The 19,328-nt window shown below is 40.6% G+C and overlaps 1 protein-coding gene across 1 annotated transcript in view; it reads right to left on the bottom strand.

The window, feature by feature from the left end:
* Window positions 1-19,328, bottom strand: part of GRIK4 (glutamate ionotropic receptor kainate type subunit 4) — a 315,433-nt gene that overhangs the window by 276,956 nt on the left and 19,149 nt on the right. The window contains exons 3-4 of the mRNA XM_044669645.1: window positions 18,808-18,973; window positions 1,624-1,802 (exon numbers count right to left, since the gene is read on the bottom strand). Coding sequence (XP_044525580.1) covers window positions 1,624-1,802; window positions 18,808-18,973 — 345 coding nt within the window. The remainder of the gene's footprint in view (window positions 1-1,623; window positions 1,803-18,807; window positions 18,974-19,328) is intronic.

Below are 19,328 nucleotides of genomic sequence, written 5' to 3'. Positions count from 1 at the left end.
AGCGTTGGTCTTCTCTAGCACCTCTCTTCTCACCTAACCAAGTGCCATTAGCTTCTTGCTTCTGGTCCAGGAAGGCCTCGAAGAGAACTGTTTGCCTTGTTCTTCTCTAGCATTTGACCAAATATACAGCATTCAGCATTGGACGCTATCCCTCCTTTGGGTTCTATCCCCTCCCTTCAAGTTAGCTGGACTCTAAATCTATGATCTTCTGATTTTATAACTTCTCAGATAAGAGGGCCAGAAGAGAATCATTTTCTGGTTGAGAAATGCTATTCAGAACTGCTTCTACACCTACCATGTTAGTTTAGGAATGATAGACTTGGGATCTTTTCCATAAGGTGTTCCAAAAGTCTAAGACTTGTCTTTTTGCCTTGCATTATGCCCAGAGTGATCAGCCAGGTGGCACAGTGGATAGAGTGCTGGGCTTGGGACTTTCCTGACCTCAGGCACTTAACAGCTATGTGACTCTGGGCAAGTCACTTATCCCTATTTGCCTCAGTTTCTGTATCTATAAAATGAGCTGAAGAAGGACATGGCAAATCACACCAGTCTCTTTGCCACAAAAACCCAAGATGGAGTCATGAAGAGTCTGTCATGACTGGAAATGATTGAACATATAAACATGTTCAAGTGGTTTCTGGCTCTGTTTATGGTTGTAAGGCGAGGGTTAGAATAGAGAATCTCTATGATCTCTTCCAATTCTAGGATTTTCAGTGATTCTGGAAACCTGCTCCAAACTGCTCCAATATCCCCCCACCAAATGATTAATGATTCACTTCCGTCTGCCTATAAAACATCACACAGGCCATAGTTTAGAGCTTTTGCGGGGGGTGGGGGGTTCCTCATCAATTCTTCTACCAAACTATGTCTCCACTTCCCCAGTGCCCCAATACACACACACACACACACACACACACACACAGAGGCATGTATGTGCACATATACATGCTACCTAAAAAATCTGACTCAAGATTATACTTCTAGGAAAAGTCTTAAGTGCCCCTTCACATAGATATGATAGTTTTGAACAGCCATCCACTTGGGTTTTGTGCATTTGGATGTCTTGGCTATAACTGGCATAATTGTAACTAGATTTAGAATGAGAGGATCTGCTTTCAAATCCTAGCTCTAGGCAAGTCATTTTAACCTCTTTGGGCCTCAGTTTCCTCATCTGTAAAGGGAAATGCCCTTCCAACTCTGAATCTATAATGCTATGATCCTTTAGGACAGAAACTATGCCTTCATCTTCCTTGATACCCCTTACTTTTTATTAGGAAATCTGATTTCAAATTCTAGCTCTGCTACTTGCTACCTTGTGACCATGGACATGTCTTAGCCATAAATTCTCAAGTAAAATGGGTATAAAATAATACTTTCACTTTCCATTTGAAAACATTTTGGAAAGTATAAAACATCACATGAATGAAAAAATCATTATTATTATCCAGTTAGCACTTAGGAAGTGGGGAAGGAGAGAAGGCAGTAAGATGAGGGGGTTTCAATCTATGTTGTGGAATGATTAAGGAAATTTCATCTGGAGGCAGTGATGAGAGCAATTGCTGGTGAAAAAAAAGGTCTCCCTTTTGGACCTTATGCCCTAATTTCACAGCTCCAGCTCCCTACCTTCAGGAGGATGGTGTGGGACATGGAGGCATTGGCATGGATGATGATGGTGGCTGTCTTGTCATCCCGGATCTCCTTGAGGAGTGGGGTAGGATCCCGGCTGTCATCCAGCATCCTGACGGAGAGCGTGTCCTTGGAGATAAGGAACTGTCTGAGCAGCTTCTCCAGGTTTAAAAGGCCTGAGAGAGAAGAGAGGAAAGACCCTCTAAAGATCCAAAGGACTGACTCAGGAACCTATGCAAAAAAACAGAAATCCTAGGCTAGGAGCCCAAAGTCCTGAGTTCTAGTTCCAATTCTGGTCTAAACTTTGTTATGTAACCTTGGACAAATATTTAGACTTTTTTAAAAGACTTCTCCCAGTCTTAACCCTAATCACTAGGGAATGTGATGTAGTTAAAGAGGAAAATGGGGTTTCCTTAGGTCATCCTGACCACCACATCTTTTTGTTCCCCTTCTCACCCACCCCTCTATCAATCCTTTACTTCTAGAAAGATAGGAGTCAGGGATCCAAGAAACTGGTTAGTCCCCAACAGGCCAGTTGTCTGTCAAAATTTTTGAGTTGTTGCATGAAGACAAAGAGTGGTTTTGTTTATAAAAAACATAAGCTTTGAACTGTACTCCGGCAGAAAACTAATTTGAGACATAGCAAAAAAGAAAGTTATCCTCAGGCTAAGGGCCTTCTGGTGCTCCTGAGTATCTAGACATAGAAATGGCCTAAAAGGGGCCATGCTTTTTCTCCTTTTTCAGGTTGCCAAGAACGTATGAATGTGTATGTGGGTGTGTTAAGGGTCTTTAGTGAATTGAGTTCCCCAGATTCTGCTTGCTTGTATAAACTATGAGAGAATAGTGGATAAAGCCTTAATTTTTCCAACTGGTCCCCATGGTTTGAAAGACTGAATGGTATAGCAAAAGTGCACTGGATTTGGAAAGAGAGGACCTAGGGCCAAATCTAAGGATTGCTGCTGACTAGCTATATGTCCTTGAGCAAAATACTCAAGCTCTCTAAGAGGACCCATTTGGAAGAGAATTAAATTAGTCTTTACTCACTCACCTACTCTCTCTCTTTCTCTCTCTGTCTCTCTCTCTCTTTCTCTTTCTCTCTCTCTCTCTCTCTCTCTGTCTCTCTCTCTCACACACACACACACATACATACACACACGCTCATACACACATACAAACACACACACAGAGATTGGGAAGATCAAACAGTTTAGGAATCTTATGAGCTTTTCCTCCAAGTCTAAATCTGCTAGGGGAATATATAAGCTTACCAATGATGAGGTCAAGTAAACCTGCCATAAATATATGACCATAGATGGAAGGGACCTTAGGGATCATCTAGTCTAATCTTCTCACTTTACAGATGAAGAATCTGAGGACTAAAGTGGTTAAATGGTTAAATAAATGTCCAAGGTCATGGACATAAGTAATAGAAGCAATATCTGAACTCAACTCACTCTATTCCAAACTACCTTGCTATGTAAGATTCCTAAAGGAGGAAAGACCTAGAGTGATGGCCCCACTGGCCTAAAGCATCCCCATAGGCTTCTCCTAAGAATATGCTGTCACTCCTATTTCTAGCTTGGTTCTTAGGGATATGAGCATAGCAGAAACATCTCTGGTTCCCAGAGGCTCAGATGCCCAGGAGGCTGAACTCTATGATTTATTTATTCCTAATGTCAGGGGCCAAGAGAACAACATGACTGCAAACATTACAAGGCACCAGGGAAAGAAATTCTATCTTGGGTAGAGAGTGGTAGAGCATATGTCCTTGGAAAAACTGAGATTTTTTTTTTCACTTTCCACTGAGGAATAGGGGGCAACAGAATGCAGAACCCAGTGACTTGGGCAGCACAGTGCAGGTCTGCTCCAAAAAACTTTCCCTCTCCCATTTGCCATTATAAGGTACTGAGTCCTTTCCCCAGAACTCCAGAGGCTGGGGAAAGGAAAGAAGACATATTCATAGAAGGAACTAGTTGCCCCTTAGTCAAACTATTTGAAAAATGACTTCCGAGGCAATCCAGTTACATGTTTTTCAACCAAAGGTCTCGGCCTTTCTCCCTTTCCTCAAGACAGACCTACCTAAGAGTTTCAGATAGCCAGGTAGAGAGGGGAGAGGAAAAAGAGGGAAGGTGCCTATAACTGCCTGACAAATCTCCAAACAAATCTCCAAAGACAGTGACAGTGATACCAGTGGTACTTTTTGACAGGAAAGCTAAAAGTTCATCTCAGGGATGAAAGGAGGCAACCTTGTTTGGCATAAAAATAAGAACATGGAAAGCCAGGTTCAAATCATGTTCCATATCATATTGTTGGGTGGCTTAAGGCAAATCAGTTTCCCTCTATGGACCTTGGTTTGCCCCATCTACAAACTATAAAGAATATCTAGGAATATGGTGAAGAACAAAAAGCCATCTGGATCCTAATGTAGATTTAGACAATGGCTTAATTGCTTAGTATATGCTTACTCTGTAGTGAATAAAATGAATTATGCAAAAAATGCCATCTGGTGAGTCATCTGATCACTGTACACAGAAAGTATTCTATAATGGTCAGATCCACCTCCAACAACAAGACCCACTGGCAGAGCCAAGAGCTGCTAGGTCTTTAGCATCCTTGTGAAAACAAGACCCAATCAGCCTGGCTAGTTCCTATGAAAACAATGGTGGGGGCAACTGGGTGGCTCAGTGTATAGAGAGCCAGGCCTGGGGATGGAAAGTCCCGGGTTCAAATATGACCTCAGATACTTCCTAACTCTATGTATGACCCTGGGCAAATCACAACACCAATTGCCTAGCCCTTATTGCTCTTCTGCCTTGGAACTGTTGCTTAATATTGATTCTAAAGCAGAAGGTAAGATTTTTTTTAAAAAAAGAAAGAAAACAACGGTGATCTCCATTACTTCTCTAGCTTCTCATATTACTCTTGCACATATGCTGTGCTCCAACTAAACTGTGCAATAGGACAATTGCTGCATTTTCCTGCCTTTTCACTCTTGCTTACTCTTTTCCTCTTGCTTAGAATGACCTTCCTCAGCTTTGCTGGTTGAATTCTCAGCCATCCTTTAAGGTTCAGCACAACTGTCATGTCTTCCATGAAGCTTCTCCAGATTCCTTGGATCTCAGAGAGTACTTTGCTTCTTTATTATTCACTATTAAGATACCTTGTATCTACTTTACATGTCTTGATTATGCCTAGATATACTTATATGTGCATATATTTTCTCTCCTGTTAGAATATGTCTCTTGAGGGCAAAGACTACTTCACTTATGTCTTTGTACCTCCAACTGTTTAACACTGTCCTAGGACCATAGCAAACTTTTTTTTTTTTTTACCCTTGTACTTCGGTGTATTGTCTCATAGGTGGAAGATTGGTAAGGGTGGGCAATGGGTTCAAGTGACTTGCCCAGGGTCACACAGCTGGGAAGTGGCTGAGGCCGGGTTTGAACCTAGGACCTCCTGTCTCTAGGCCTGACTCTCACTCCACTGAGCTACCCAGCTGCCCCCATAGCAAACTTTTAATAAATGTTTGTTTGCTTGATGGTAGTATTATTTTGTATTGAGTTTGCCTTATCATCCCTCTAGATTTATGTTGGTGAACCTAGGGCACCTGTGCTGGAGCAAGCCAGAAGTTGCTACTCCCTTCCCCCTCTCCATGTGCCTGAGGACATTTCTCTCATCATCCATTCCTCTGCCCAGTAGCCCAATGAGAGCACTTCCTCTGTCCCCTGTCTGGGGTAAGGTGGAGGCTCATATGCTCAGTGAGAGTTGCAGTCTCTAAAAGGTTCACCATCACTGCTCTAGATTGTAAACTCCAAGACACCTATGTCTTATTTAAATTTAGTATCACCCCTAGTGAATGAAGAACTATGTACATAGCAGGGACTCTAAAGAAAGGCGATCAGTTTTAAATTGAATCAAATCTCATCAATGGATGAGCTGAGATGTCCACTGTGGTAAACTGAATGTTGAAAGCACATCTAGGGATCCCAAGGTGATGACTAAGAAAATTTTTCCAGTATGGCTGAGAATGAAGCCAAATCTCCAGGAATTCTCCAGAAAGGCAATGAAATTGAGTAGGATGAGATAGGGAAGCTTAGGGAATAACAGCTGGATTATGTCTGATATGAGAAAGCCCCAGACAACACAACTCAGGGACACTTTATCTCTTGGAAAGAATGTACCCAGAATCACAGGTAAGCTACCCTGGAGGTTCATCTTCTAGTTTTGCTAGTTCCTTTCTTACCTTGTTGCCCTGGCCTCAGAGACTGGGAAAAGGAGCAGAGCCAGGGACATCACAGGAGAAATCTTAGATTTCTCTCAAAGAGAGAAATTGCCTACTCAAAGTAGGCAGCCTCACCAAGGGTGTTTAAAGAAGTAGCAATGAAGAGGCATGGCACGGCATTATGCAGAAGAAGAGTTAAGACACCTAATTTTTAGTCCTGGGTTTAATGCAAATTAGTTGTGACTTTGGGCTTCACCTCTCTACTGTGTGTGAATTTTATAAAAAAGGTATTTTGGTAAATATATTTCAAGAGAATTAATTTCCCTTGTAATTTTGTGCACTTTATTATATGCATTTAAAAATATGGTTCTGGGGCAACTAGGCTCCACCAGACTGCAAAAGATGTCTGTGGCACAAACAATGTGAAGAACTTCTGTATTTGATGATCTCTGAGGTCCCTTCCAGCTCCATTTCAATTTAGTTCAACTCTGTTCAATTGGACAAGCTGTTATTAAACAGATACTATGTGCTTGACAATGTTGCCAAGTACTGGAAGATACAGAGACAAAGAGAGTTTCTGCCCTGAAGGAGCTCACGTTCTTCAAGGGTTAGGGTGGAAGAGGGTGTCAGGAAGTAGCATGTACTTAAACAAATAAATATAAAATGTATACAAAGTAAACTTCTTCCCTATTAGATTATAAACTCCTGGAAGCCAGAGACTGTTTCACTTGTTTTAGTGACCCCACTTCCCGGCATGCTAGAAACATATAACAGGGGCAACCAGGTGCTGCAGTAGATAAGAGTTCTGGGCCTGGAATAGTCTTCCTGAGTTCAAATACAACCTTAGATCCTTTGTCTGATATGAGGGATAGCCAGACAACACAGCCCAGGGACTGGTGACTGTGGGCAAGTCACTTCACTGTTTGCCTCAGTTTTTTTCATCTTTAAAATGAGTTTGAGAAGGAAATGACAAACCAATCCAGTTTCTTTGCCAAGAAGGCCCCAAATGGGTCATAAAGAGTTGGACATCACTGAAAGACTGAACAACAAAGAACCATAGCAGGTGTTTAATAAATGCTTGCTTGTTTGATTATCATACATTGTTTTGTATACTAGTTCTTGGAAGGTACACTAACAACTTGGGGGGTCAGGAAAGGCCTCTGGTAAGAAATGGACCTTTAACTGAGCCTTGAAGGGAATTAGGGATTCTAAGAGGTAGTGATGAGGAGGGAAGACATGCTATCCAGGCCTGGAGGGCAGTTTGTACAAAGGAATGGAACAGCTTGGGAGATTAGATGACATTAGCTAGAATATTGTATATGAAGGAGAATAATGTAAAATCAGATTGCAATGATAGATTGCTATTGGAATATAAAGGGCTTTCATTGTCAAATGGAAGTATTTGAATGTTATCTTAGAAGCAAAAAGAAACAATAAGCAGTTATTGAAGCTTCTCTTTTTTAAAAAACACTTACCTTCTGGTTTAGAATCAATACAGAGTATTGGTTCAAGACAGAAGAGTGATAAGGGCTAGGCAATCTGGGGTCAAGTGCCTTGCCCAATCACACAGCTAGGAAATATCTGAGGACAAATTTGAACCCAAGACCTCCTACTTCCAGACTTGGATCTCTATCCACTGAGCTACCTAGCTTCCCTAAAGCTCCTTAAATAAGTGAATGACATGGTTAGACTTGTGCTTTAGTAATATCAATCTGTCAACTATGTGGTGGGCATGATTACTGTCCCTCCTTCCCCTGTGGAAACTTCTTTAGTATCTTTGCCAAGAAAACCCCAAATGAAGAAGTGACAGTTTACTCACACCTTCCAGACTACCCTTCCCTCTGCATCTCTACCTGTTCATCTTCCAAGATCCATTTCATCTAGGAAGTCTTTTTCAGATGATAGGGTCATAGATTTGAAGTTGGGAAAAGACCTTGTGAATTCTCTAGTTGTTCTCCCCAATACCAACATTTTTAGAAAAGAAAAGTTAATTTTAAGGTCATGCAGGAAATAGGGGCAGAATTTGAACCCAGGCTCTCTGATTCTAGAGGTAGTCTTCTTCCTATTGGACCACATGGCTGTTAGCAAATACTCATTTCTGTACTTACATTCAATCCAAATGATCGAGCCTTTGTTTATATTCTGATATAGTAGAATTCTTCTTACTGGATTTGGAGTCAGAGAACTTGGTTTCAAGTCCCAATTCTGACTCTCATGAACTATGTATATTTAGGCAAAGTCTTAATCTCTCTGAGGTTCAAATTTCTTATCTAAAAAACAGAAATAATGATATCTCTCTAGCTAACTCTCAGGCATTTGCTTAAGGCAAAATATTTTGAAACTCAGATATTGTTAGGGCTAAGTTAGGGACCAAAATCCTGCACCCCCTTACTGCTCATGTTTTATTGAAACACTTAAAAATTTACCCCCTTTGAAAGCTTTCTCTTCCCTTTGAAGAAAACTGGTACTAAGAACCATGTAAGAGAAGATGTCATCTCTATACTGAATTCACTTACATGAAGAAAATTCTGTCCCCATTCCAGGCAAAAATCAACCTTCTTTTTAGGCTTAGCTAGATGGAACAAAGGACAAAGAGCTGTACCTGGAGTTAGGAATTTCTGAGTTGAAAATTGACCTCAGACACTTACTAGCTATGTTACTCTAAGTAAGTTACTTTAATCTCTATGTGCCTCAGTTTCTTCATCTATAAAATGAAGGTCATAATAGCAGTAGGAATCAAATGAGATAACATAAATCACAGCACAGATTCTGGCACACAGTAGGTACCTAATAAATGCTTATTCTTTTTCCCTCTTATGCTTGTGTTTTCTCTTTTTGCTAGACTGAAAACTCTATGAGCACAAGGCCCATATTTTATCTAAATTTTATATCTCCCTAGAGCCTAGTATGATGCTCAGCTCAGCCTGGTATGATGGCATTTATCCTAGGCTTATAAATTAAGAACTAGAAGGAATTCTAGGAGTCTTCCAATATAACCACTTTTTTTACAGATAAGGAAATAGGGACACTGAGAATTAATAACTTTCCTCTAGATTCACTAGCAAGCATCAGCAGTGAAATTTGAACCCAGTTCTTCCTATCTTCAAGCCCAGAATGTTATTCACTATGTCCCATTTCTTTGCAATTAATATATGTGTGTGAAATTATTCACCTTAAAGCAAATGTGACTTACTATATTTTATTGTGATTTATTCTTCTCTCAGTGTTCCCATTGGGCCACTCCAGCTAGATTATAGGTTCCTTAAAGCCAGGGGCCATTCATTATAATTCTCTGAATCTTTCATAGAAGTCAACATAGTAGGCATTCAGTATTTTTTCATTCAGTATTTCATGCAGAAGAAAGTTGATTTCATAGTCATGTCATCTTGGAAGTTTTCATTAGTTCTATTATTGCTTTCTGCAATTTCTTTGCTTTTTTGTGGTTTAGAGGCAAGGAAAGTGATCATGGGTTGTTGATGCTTAAAGCATTAAAAGCAGCAGCTTCTCATCTCTTTCCAGTTTGTTGCTTTCTTCTTCCCTCTGCGCCATCATAGGCAGCCTTGTTCCTCTTCCAGAGTTTACTCCTTGCCTCATCCCTCTAACCTGAGCACCAGGAGAGTCTGAAAGTATAGCTCAAGATGGAGCAGGAGGGAGCCATCTGTGAAAGACTCAACAGGATACTTATTCTGGGGAGGAGGAGGCAAACTTGCTCCCAGGTACTGGAGAGGAATAGAGGAGTCTTAGTAATCAGTCCAGCTATTAAAGTAGGCAAAATAACCTTTTACCTAGGGGGAGAGATTTACAAAGACTAGAAACTACTCTTCCCCTGAAGCATTCTAAAAACAAGAACAAAAACTGTCTCCACCTGCTCTGTGATGAAGCTAATACTGGGAACTGTTTTAGCTGATGCTTTTGAGTCCTGCTAAAATACAAAAAATTTTGGGAAGGATGTCACATTATACCTCATCAGTCACTTAGACCTCAGTATGAATGAGTTTCAAATTGTTTTTTAAGAGCAACTTTTCAAAGGGTGGAAAGACTAAGGTGATTGCTAGAAGTTAGGAAAGGAAATGTGGGATTGAGAGTCAGGCCCAGAAATGGGAGGTCCTGGGTTCAAATATGGCCTCAGACACTCACTAGCTGTATGACCCTGAGCAAGTCACTTAATCCCCATTGCCTAGTCCCTACCACTCTTCTGCCTCGGAACTAATACACAGTATTGATTCCAAGACCAAAGAAAAAAAAAGAAAGGTATAGACTTGGCATGGGGTGGGGTCCAAAGAATGATTCAATTGCCACAAATATTTATTAAATGCTAACTATATATGAGCCACTGTACTTGGTTCTGGAGATATAAAGATTAAAAACAAAGACACAGTCCTGTCCTCAAGTAGCTTACAATCTACTTGGGTGGGGTAAGGGACAAAACCTGTCCATAGATAAGTATTATACAAAATAAGGAAGATGGGGACAATGGATTGATCAAGGAAACACTCTAGGAAAATTTAAGGAAGAGATAATTTTCACCTAGGAGCAACTTTTTCCATTTTGCCTACCAATCTTACCACAGATTACAATAACTTCACTATTTTGTCAAGCATTGGTCCAAAGTTTAGCTCCATCGACAGTGATCACGGGCAGCAAAACTAGATCATCTCCCACTCAACCAGTTTGGCTATAAGCCTGACATTTTTATTACAGCAAGAAGGGGCAGGTGGAAGCGGTGCCCAGGCCTTTTATTCATGGTACAAGTTTGTCTCCCTGGACTTCATTTTTTCCCTTGGTAAAATGAGGAAAAAATGAGAGCTGGGACATGTACCTTTCTTAGTGGTAGCAGGCTGAGAGGATGAATGAAGGATATGTGGAGAGGATGAATGGGAAAGGAATCACAAGATATAGATTTAGAGCTTGAAGGCATCTCAAAAGTAATTGAGGGCTGGGAACTTCCTGAAATCAAATGTATCCTTTCACCTATGAGGTCCAGTCAGCACCTGCTTTGAGAGTGAGATGAGCAGGAAAATGATGACACCAGTTAGACTGACATATCAGTGCAGTCCACTGGCTTTCAGCATCTATTTCTAATGCCAAAGGACCATGGCTTCTTTCCATGAGACTGGCAATCTGCTTCTCTCCACCTCAAGCAGGCACCCAGTGCCCTCAACTGCTGTCTTATCTCCAAAAACATGTCTTGCTCACATACTGCACCATGCTAGGTTCGCTCACTGTGAGAATTCATTAAACATGTTTAATGAATAAATAGAAATATATTTGTGTTTTGCTAAGAACAGAGCTTCAATGAATATGGGTAGAATTTCCCTTGGGTGAAAGAGACCCTGTCCTTGGTCCTGAGGGATGATAGAGGAAATAACATCCTGCCCTTAATAAGCCCTCAGTCTAATTGGGGTGAGGGGATGGGGTGAAGATATATACACAAGAAAAGAAGACATAAAAACTATTGCAAAGAATGCTGGAATGTCAGAATCAAAAGAGGCCTCAGAGTATGGAGGAGAAAACCGAGGGCCAGGGAAATTAAATAACTTGTCCACAGTCACACAGTTGGTCAGCAGAGTACAAATTAGAACCCAGGACACCTTATTCCTAGTACAGTGGAGGTTTTTCTCTCTAATACCCTGTCTTTCAAAAAAACAGGTAAAAAGAAAAAGTAGCATGAATTATTTCTATGGATCCCATTCCCATGGACTAACAAGGAGTTAAAGGAACAGAGTTCAATCTGAGGGACTAAGTGGGTCATTCTATGGTCTAGATTCTATGAGAGCTCTGGAGACACCCTATAGGATGCCTTGAACTCCTTAGAAACACTAACAATCACCGTTTACCTGGGCCTTTAGGGTATGGCCTGGGATGCCATATTCTAACTTTCAACCTTTCCTACCATATCACTTTTTCCTTCCTGACTGATTTTTTTAAATTTTAAAAGTTAAGAAAAAAAATCTACCCACACAAACTCCCCTCTGCACCACACACATATTTCCCTCTAGCCAAACACAATTCATTTCCATGTGATGAAAACCCAGTTATTAAAAATCCATGTTCGGGGAGAAATCGAGAACGAGCAAATGAGTGAGTGGCGTGATTCCCCATGGAATGTGCTGGGTTATGTCTAATTTCACTGGCTGAGAAATAAAATTAGATTCCTCTTCTTAATTCTACTTGCAGTGTCTCTTAGCCCTGCATTAATGAGGCAGACTGGAAAGTGTCCCCTCCCCAGCTCTGAAATGGAGCTGTCTTACATCAGACCTTCATTTTCTCTTTCCTTGATTAGATTTTCCTTCTCCTCCTCCCTTTAACCTCTCCTCCCCTGCCCGATCTTTCCCTGGTGGGGCCTGGGCTTTGCTGCATGGATCTTAGGAGCCCGGTGGGAACCAGTGTCACTCAAAGGCCTCTACTGATAGATAAGTTTTCCAAATAGAAGAGGCATCCGCCAAGTGATAAGTCCCAAGCTGGGCTGTCTGCTTTCATTCCCCTTCTGTCTCAGTGGGCTTATCGTTTTCAGTATGTTGTCCCAGTTTTGTGTCCCATCAGTTCTGCTCTCCTCGCCTCTCTATCCTCTGGTAAGGCAAGAGGCATCTTTGATACAAGGAGATTTTTTCTGTTTCTGTGGCACCAACTCTTATGACTAATGGTGTAGCCCTTGGAATCTGAGAATGGGTTGGTAGATTCCATTTCTGCAGCTTTGTGATTATAAAGCCCATTGGGCAAAGACCAGAAGAATCAGAGGCAGGTAAGCAAGAGCTACTTGGTGGATAGTATTAAACCTAGTTTTAACATTCCTCTCTCCTCCATGAAATTTCCCCTTGAAGACTCCAGTAAATACTGACCTCTCCTTTCTTCTGAATTCCTATAGTACTGTATCTTACCAGTTGGACAAGCCACTTAGTCTTTCCTTAGCCTCATTTTCCTCATCTGTAAAGGAAGGACAATAACACTTGTACCTAAAACCTGAAAACACCATATAAATGTGAGCCATTGTAATAATAATGATTATTATTATTATTGTGAACAAGGTAGTTCATATCTGTAATCCCTGCTGTCCAAGAGATTGAGATAGGTAGAGACAGATGGATCGGTTGAGTTTAGGAGTTGGGAGCTGAAGTGGGATAGGATGATTGATTTTTCTACACTAAGCCTGGAAGCAGTGGGAGGCCACCAGTCTGACTAAGAAGGGGTGAACCAGCTTAGGTCAGAAATAGATTAATAGTGGGATTAGGTCTGTGAGTGGCTATTGTACTTCCAGCTTGGGTGAGATAGGATTGCCCAGTCTAGAGGGAAGCAGGGGAGAAAGACAGAAAGAGAGAGGGAGACACACACTCACACAGACAGAGACAGAGACAGAGAGACAGAGAGAGACAGAGACAGAGAGGGAGGAAAGGAGAGAAAGAGGTCTATATATGTGTCTTTATATATATGCACTATATATACATATATACCCACACATATTAGATAAATGTGTTTATGTATATGCATATAGAATGTGTATATAGTATTGTGTAGATCATATGAGATCATAGTTTAGGGCTAGAAGGGATCTGAGAAATCAATAATCAGGGATTCCTAATGTCTTGGGGTCATGGACCCCTTTGGCAATCTAGTGAAGTCCATGGATCCCTTCTCAGAATAATGTTTTCAAATACAAAAAATATGATATATAAGATTACGAAGGAAACCAATCATATTGAAAATTAAATATCCAAAAAACCTACATCCACATAATCCAGAATTCAGGAACTACTCCTATCTCAACTTATAGTTAAGGAAACTGAAACCCATAGACATGAAATGACTTGCTCACTGTCATACAGGTACTGAGTAGTCAAGCAAGGAATTGTCAGGACTTCGAGCACATCCAGGGTACTAACCACTACCCTCAAATACTGTATAATACTTAAACCACTCTATGAAGATAAAGTTTAAAGCCTAATTCTAATTACTAGTTGAGGGACTGTGAGTGAATTAGTTCATCTCTCTGAATCTCTGTTTTCCCACCTGTAAAATGAAGATAAGAATAACTATCAGACCTACCTTCCAGTGGTGGTATGTGGGAAAGAGCTTGGTAAAATCCAATGTATCTGTGATGATTTTATCTATGTCAATAGACTGCTAGAATCCAGGAGAAATGTGTTCAAGTCCTGCCCCTAAAACATACTGAATGGACGATAGTGGGTTATTCATTTAACCTCTCAGCATCTCGGGCAACTGTCTAGGTCTCTAGGTTATAGACAAGATGCCAATATACATTTATGGAGGAAATTTGCACACCAAGAATTCTTACACTATCATGGGTGTGGCAGTGGGAGATAGGGCCAGAAATGTATCTCATACTTCTCCGGTATGTATACTTGCTTAGCCAAGTGTTGACACAGTCAGTGCCCAGTAAATACAGTAATTGCTGATTGCTGAGTTAGTTTATCAATGTGTTTCTATGCATACTCAGCTTCCTTGGCACTGTCAGTCCTGGTTTGTTGGAAAGGGCCAGGGGCCAGCATAATTAGTTCCCCAATGGAGGTCTCCAGCTCCTGAGATCTAATTCCAGCTCCCCACCCCCATGGCCATGTTCCTGGGCCCCATCTATACAGCTGCTTTCCAGTCAGTAGAGTGGTGATTAAAACTACCTTCTCGGTAGGGTTATTTGGAGGGTTAATTAGTTAATGTCAGTAAAGTGCTCTGAAGAGGAAGATTACTGAGCAAAAAGCGGTATATTATTAGTGCCACAAACGTCTCTCTGGGAACGGAGGTACTCTTCTACCCTGGGTCTGGGGAGCTTAAAATTGTACGATGTGCCCAGGTTTTGGCATGGCAGGGTATATAAATCCGGCAAGGAGGCAATCAACTCTTGTGCGGGTCTTGCAACTTGGAAATCTTGAAGATTATTATAAATGAGGTCCATTTCTAGAGTAGGTAGACCAAGGCACAAAAAAATGGGGCAGAGAAGAATGTAGGGACACATCTGGGAGTATAACCACCTCCTAACACATCTTTCAGTGGAAGTTCTTCTTAAATTAGTGGGCATATACTTGTGAAAGACCCCCAATGATTCCCCATCATCTGTGGCAATGGATATCATCCAGAGGGCTGAGAATATCTAAAAGGCCACACTGTTTTAAAGGCAAGGGGGCCTAAACTTCAAATGCCAGTCAGAAGTAAGCAAGAATACTTCTGCAAACTGAATAAATACTGTCCTAACCAAATTGCTATTTTTTCAAATGTGTAGAAACTACTATGATGAATAAAATATAAATTCCTTCAAAAGCACTACTGAATTCATAGTAGCTTGAATGTATTTCCTTAATGACTAGAAAGTAATAGCCAAACTACAATCATATGGAAGTCTACAATTTTTTTTTAACATCAAAAAGGAATTCTCCTCTTCAAAAAGGTTGAGTTCTGCTGAACTCCAGGAAAAGAATCCAGATTCCTTCACCTGGCATTCCTCTAAAATTTGATGCCACTATACCTTTACAGACCCATCTCAAATGACTCTTTTGGACTTCAGTTAGAAGGATCTACTCAGCTATCCCCAAACATGCGCTGTTTTCCACCCTCCATGTCTTCGCTTACTCTGTCCCCAATTTCTGGCATGTCCTTATTCACCTTCTTCACTTGTTGAATTCCAAGCTACTCTCTGAATTCTAATTCCAATGCTGTGCCCCTCTGCTAAGCTTTTGTTGATCTCTACTTTGAACCTTAAATTGCATTTTTTTAAATCTCCCAAACATACTTCCCATGTAAGCCTTTCCTGATCCCCAACCCCCCAGCTTCTCATGCCCTCCCTCTCCAATTTTCTTGTATTAATTTTGTTTTTATTCTCTATATTACATTTTCTGTATATGTTTACATATACGTTTGCTTCCCCAATAGGATGCAAGATCCTTAAGATTTATTTTTTTGTCTTTGCTTCCTCAGCACCTAACACAGGACCTACACATAATAGGTACTTAATAAAGGTTTGTTGATTGGTTGATTAATTGATTTTGTGTACTATATACTTTTACATTTCAGCATCTTAATCCACCATGGTATACCTTAATAAATGTTCAAAGAATAAATGTTGAAAATAACTTTATCTTTGATTATTCCCCTACACAGACCCTCTGCTTCAGGTAGCTCGAACTACTTGCTATTCCTTGAATATACTATACACAGCTTTTTTTTTTTTAAATCCCTTACCTTCCATCTTAGAATCAAAACTCTTTATTAGTTCCAAGGCAGAAGAGTGGTAAGGGCTAGGCAATGGGGGTTAGGTGACTTGCCCAAGGTCACACACAGCTGGGAAGTGTCTGAGGTTAGATTTGAACCCAGGACCTCCTATCTATAGGTCTGGATCTCCATTCACTGAGCCACCCAGCTGTCCCCCATACTATGCATATTTTTATCTCTTGAATTTTCTGCTTATCTAGAATACTTTCCTCTTCTCTTTACATAATGAAATAATAATAATGTAACATCTGCTGGTGTTTTAAAGTTTACAAAGTGCTTTACAGCCCCTATCCCTTTTGATCCTCACAACCATCTTAGGAGAGAATTCAGGAAAGCCACTTTATACATGAGAAAAACTAAGACCTAGAGAAGTTACAAGTCTTCTGTAGTCACATAGCTAGAAGCAAATACCAGAGGACAAATTCAAACTCAAATCTTCTTGATTTCAAATCAATCAATCCAAGAAAATATCCAATGCCAAGCACTGGGTTAGGTGTGGGAGATATAAAGACAAAAATGAAATGGATGCTGCCCTCAAGGAGATGAAATTCTGTTGGCTAATTCATCCAACTGAATCACTGAAATTCTGCCTATGACCTAAGTGTAGGTCCCCAGTTTGTAGAGCTTATTGTGATATCACTCACGCACTCTGGGTTCTTACTGTTTGGAACATGTTTGGCACTCAAAAAATACTGTCTTGTAACAACTCTATAAGATCATTGGCTATAAGAATAATAAAACTTGCACTTGTATTTTGCTTTATGGTAACACAATCTCTTACATACATTCTTACATATATATCCATCATACCAGTGAATCCTCTCAGGAACCCTGGCAATTAAATAGTCTTGTATTATTTCCACATCCCCAGACCAGGAAACTTAGGTTAAAAAAATTAAGGGTCACAAATTAAACAGGAGAACTGGGCTGGGTATATAAATCTTCTGTCTGAGTCCAGTGTTCTTTCCATTACAACTTTTTATTTAATTTGTGTGGGTGATGATATCTTTCTCTTTGCACATTTTATACGTGTGGGATATTATATACCTGCTTTTGGTTTGTTTCAATATAGTTTCTTTCCCCCATTAGAATGGAAACTGCTTAAGAGCAAGGGGTGGCTTATATATCTTTGGGTCCTACACAGTATCTACTGTACAATGGAAGGGGCTCAATAAGTATTTATTTGTATGGATGAATGAATGAATATACTAGTAGAGGGTAGCAAACACAACATGGTAAAAATAAATGTTTTCAAGAAGGAATGAATGAATGAACAAGCGAATGAGTGAATGAGTGAATGGATGTATTGATAAATGAATACACAGGTGGAGGGCAGGAGCCATAACACAGAAAAACAAATGGATCTATCATTTTTGTATGAACAAATGAACAAATGAATATGTGAACGAATGAATGGATGAATGAATAGACAAGCAGAAGACAAGAACCACATGATAAAAACAAATGAAGCTATCATATTTATATAAATGAGTGAATGTACAAATGAATGAGTGAATGAATGAATGAATATGCAAATGGAGGACAGCAACCACAACATGATAAAAACAAATGCAACTATTGTGTTGTATGAATGAGCAAATAAATAGAAGAATGGATGAGTATACAAGTTGAAGGCAAGAGCCATAACATAGTAAAAACAAATGGATCTGTCATGTTTGTATATGAATGAATTCAGATGGAAGCCACAACACTGTAGAAACAAAAAGATCGGCCTTGTCTGTATGAACAAATGAATGAATGAATATACCTGCCCTCTACCTGCACTAGAGGTGAATGCTGCCTGCCACCCATCCAGGTAGAAGGCAAAAATCACAAAATGGCAAAAACAAATGGATCTGTCAAGTTTGTATGAATAAATGAATATACAAGTGGATAGCAGCAAACACAACATGGTGAAAAAACAAATGGATCCATCTTGTTGATGTGAAGGTGACTTGATGTGTCCAACTTTTGTAGCTACTAGGACTGCTTTGGAAGGGGCAGAAGTTCTGAGAAACTGTGTCCAAGTGTGTTTCTCAAGCCTGACTGTATAGAACGATGAAGACCCAAAATACCTGGAGGAGAAGATGAGAGCTACATGCAGTCCATTTCCAGCATTCTAGCAGCAGCCAGTGGTCAGTGTCTTCATGACCAAGTGTGGGCAAGTGACTGCCTTAAGCACCCAGATGTGACTGTGAGCTGGAAGGAGCTAGATTATGTTAGCTAAATCTTATAAATGCTGAATTTATGTCACAAATTGTCTGAAAGTCAGAGAAAATGCATTTCCAAAACCTGCATTTAAAAAAAAATGCTTTATCAGGAATTGACCTCAGACCTCATTCCATCAGCAAAACCCGCTCTCCAGGGAAAGATGCTCTTCAAACCATCAAATACAAATGCATCCAATTTCTTTCTCTCTCTCTTTTTGTATCTCCCTAACAATGAGGCAGGAAGTAATGGGAATTGAGTTTGCAGATGCAAAGAGCCTTGGCGGCTCTTGGTTTGCTTCTCTATGACCTAGAACATGAGTTCTTCGCATATACAGGTAGTTGACTCTTGGATGAGATAAACATGTGTACATATGTAAATGTACATACAAACACGTGCACAGAACCCTTTGTTTACCAGGTTTAAAATTTTTCAAATCAACCTCCCCACTCCTAATCTGGGGACACTCCAAAGAGGTAAGGAAGCAGTCAGGCTGTACTGACCAAGATGGTAGCTCCGGATCTCAGGAAACTTACATTCTGCTTTGGCACAGATGAGGCAGGCTGTGGTGCAGTTGAAAAACCTCAGGATCCCAGCGACTGCCACACTGATGTCCGTGTTGCTGGGGTGGAGGTTCAGGGTGGTGAATCTCTGGGACTGCAACTTCACAAATTCCTCGGGGGCCACTTTGAAATGGGGCACCTGGGATGGAGGGGAGAACGTGAACAAGGCAGGGAAGAGGAGGGGTCAGAATGAAAGGGGGGAAGGGAAAGGAGAGAGATCTGTGAGAGAAAGCAGAAGATGGATTTCTTCAATTAAGAAGTAGACTCTCTTTTACTACATGGTGAAGGGGGAGAAGAAGAGAGAGAAATGGAGGAGACACAGAGAATTGGAGAGACAGACACAGAGACAGACAGACAGAGAAACAGAGAAAGACAGAGACATAGACAATGACAGAGAAAAAAAGAAAGAGTCCAAGAGAAAGAGAGAGACAGAGACACTTACAGAGAGAGGGAGAGAGAGAGAGGGAGAGAGAGGGAGAGAGAGGGAGAGAGAG

Source organism: Gracilinanus agilis, chromosome 3 (assembly GCF_016433145.1).
Source record: "Gracilinanus agilis isolate LMUSP501 chromosome 3, AgileGrace, whole genome shotgun sequence".
Lineage (NCBI taxonomy): Eukaryota > Metazoa > Chordata > Mammalia > Didelphimorphia > Didelphidae > Gracilinanus > Gracilinanus agilis.
Note: the sequence above shows the minus strand (reverse complement) of the source record. Positions and strands in the feature narration are given on the sequence as shown.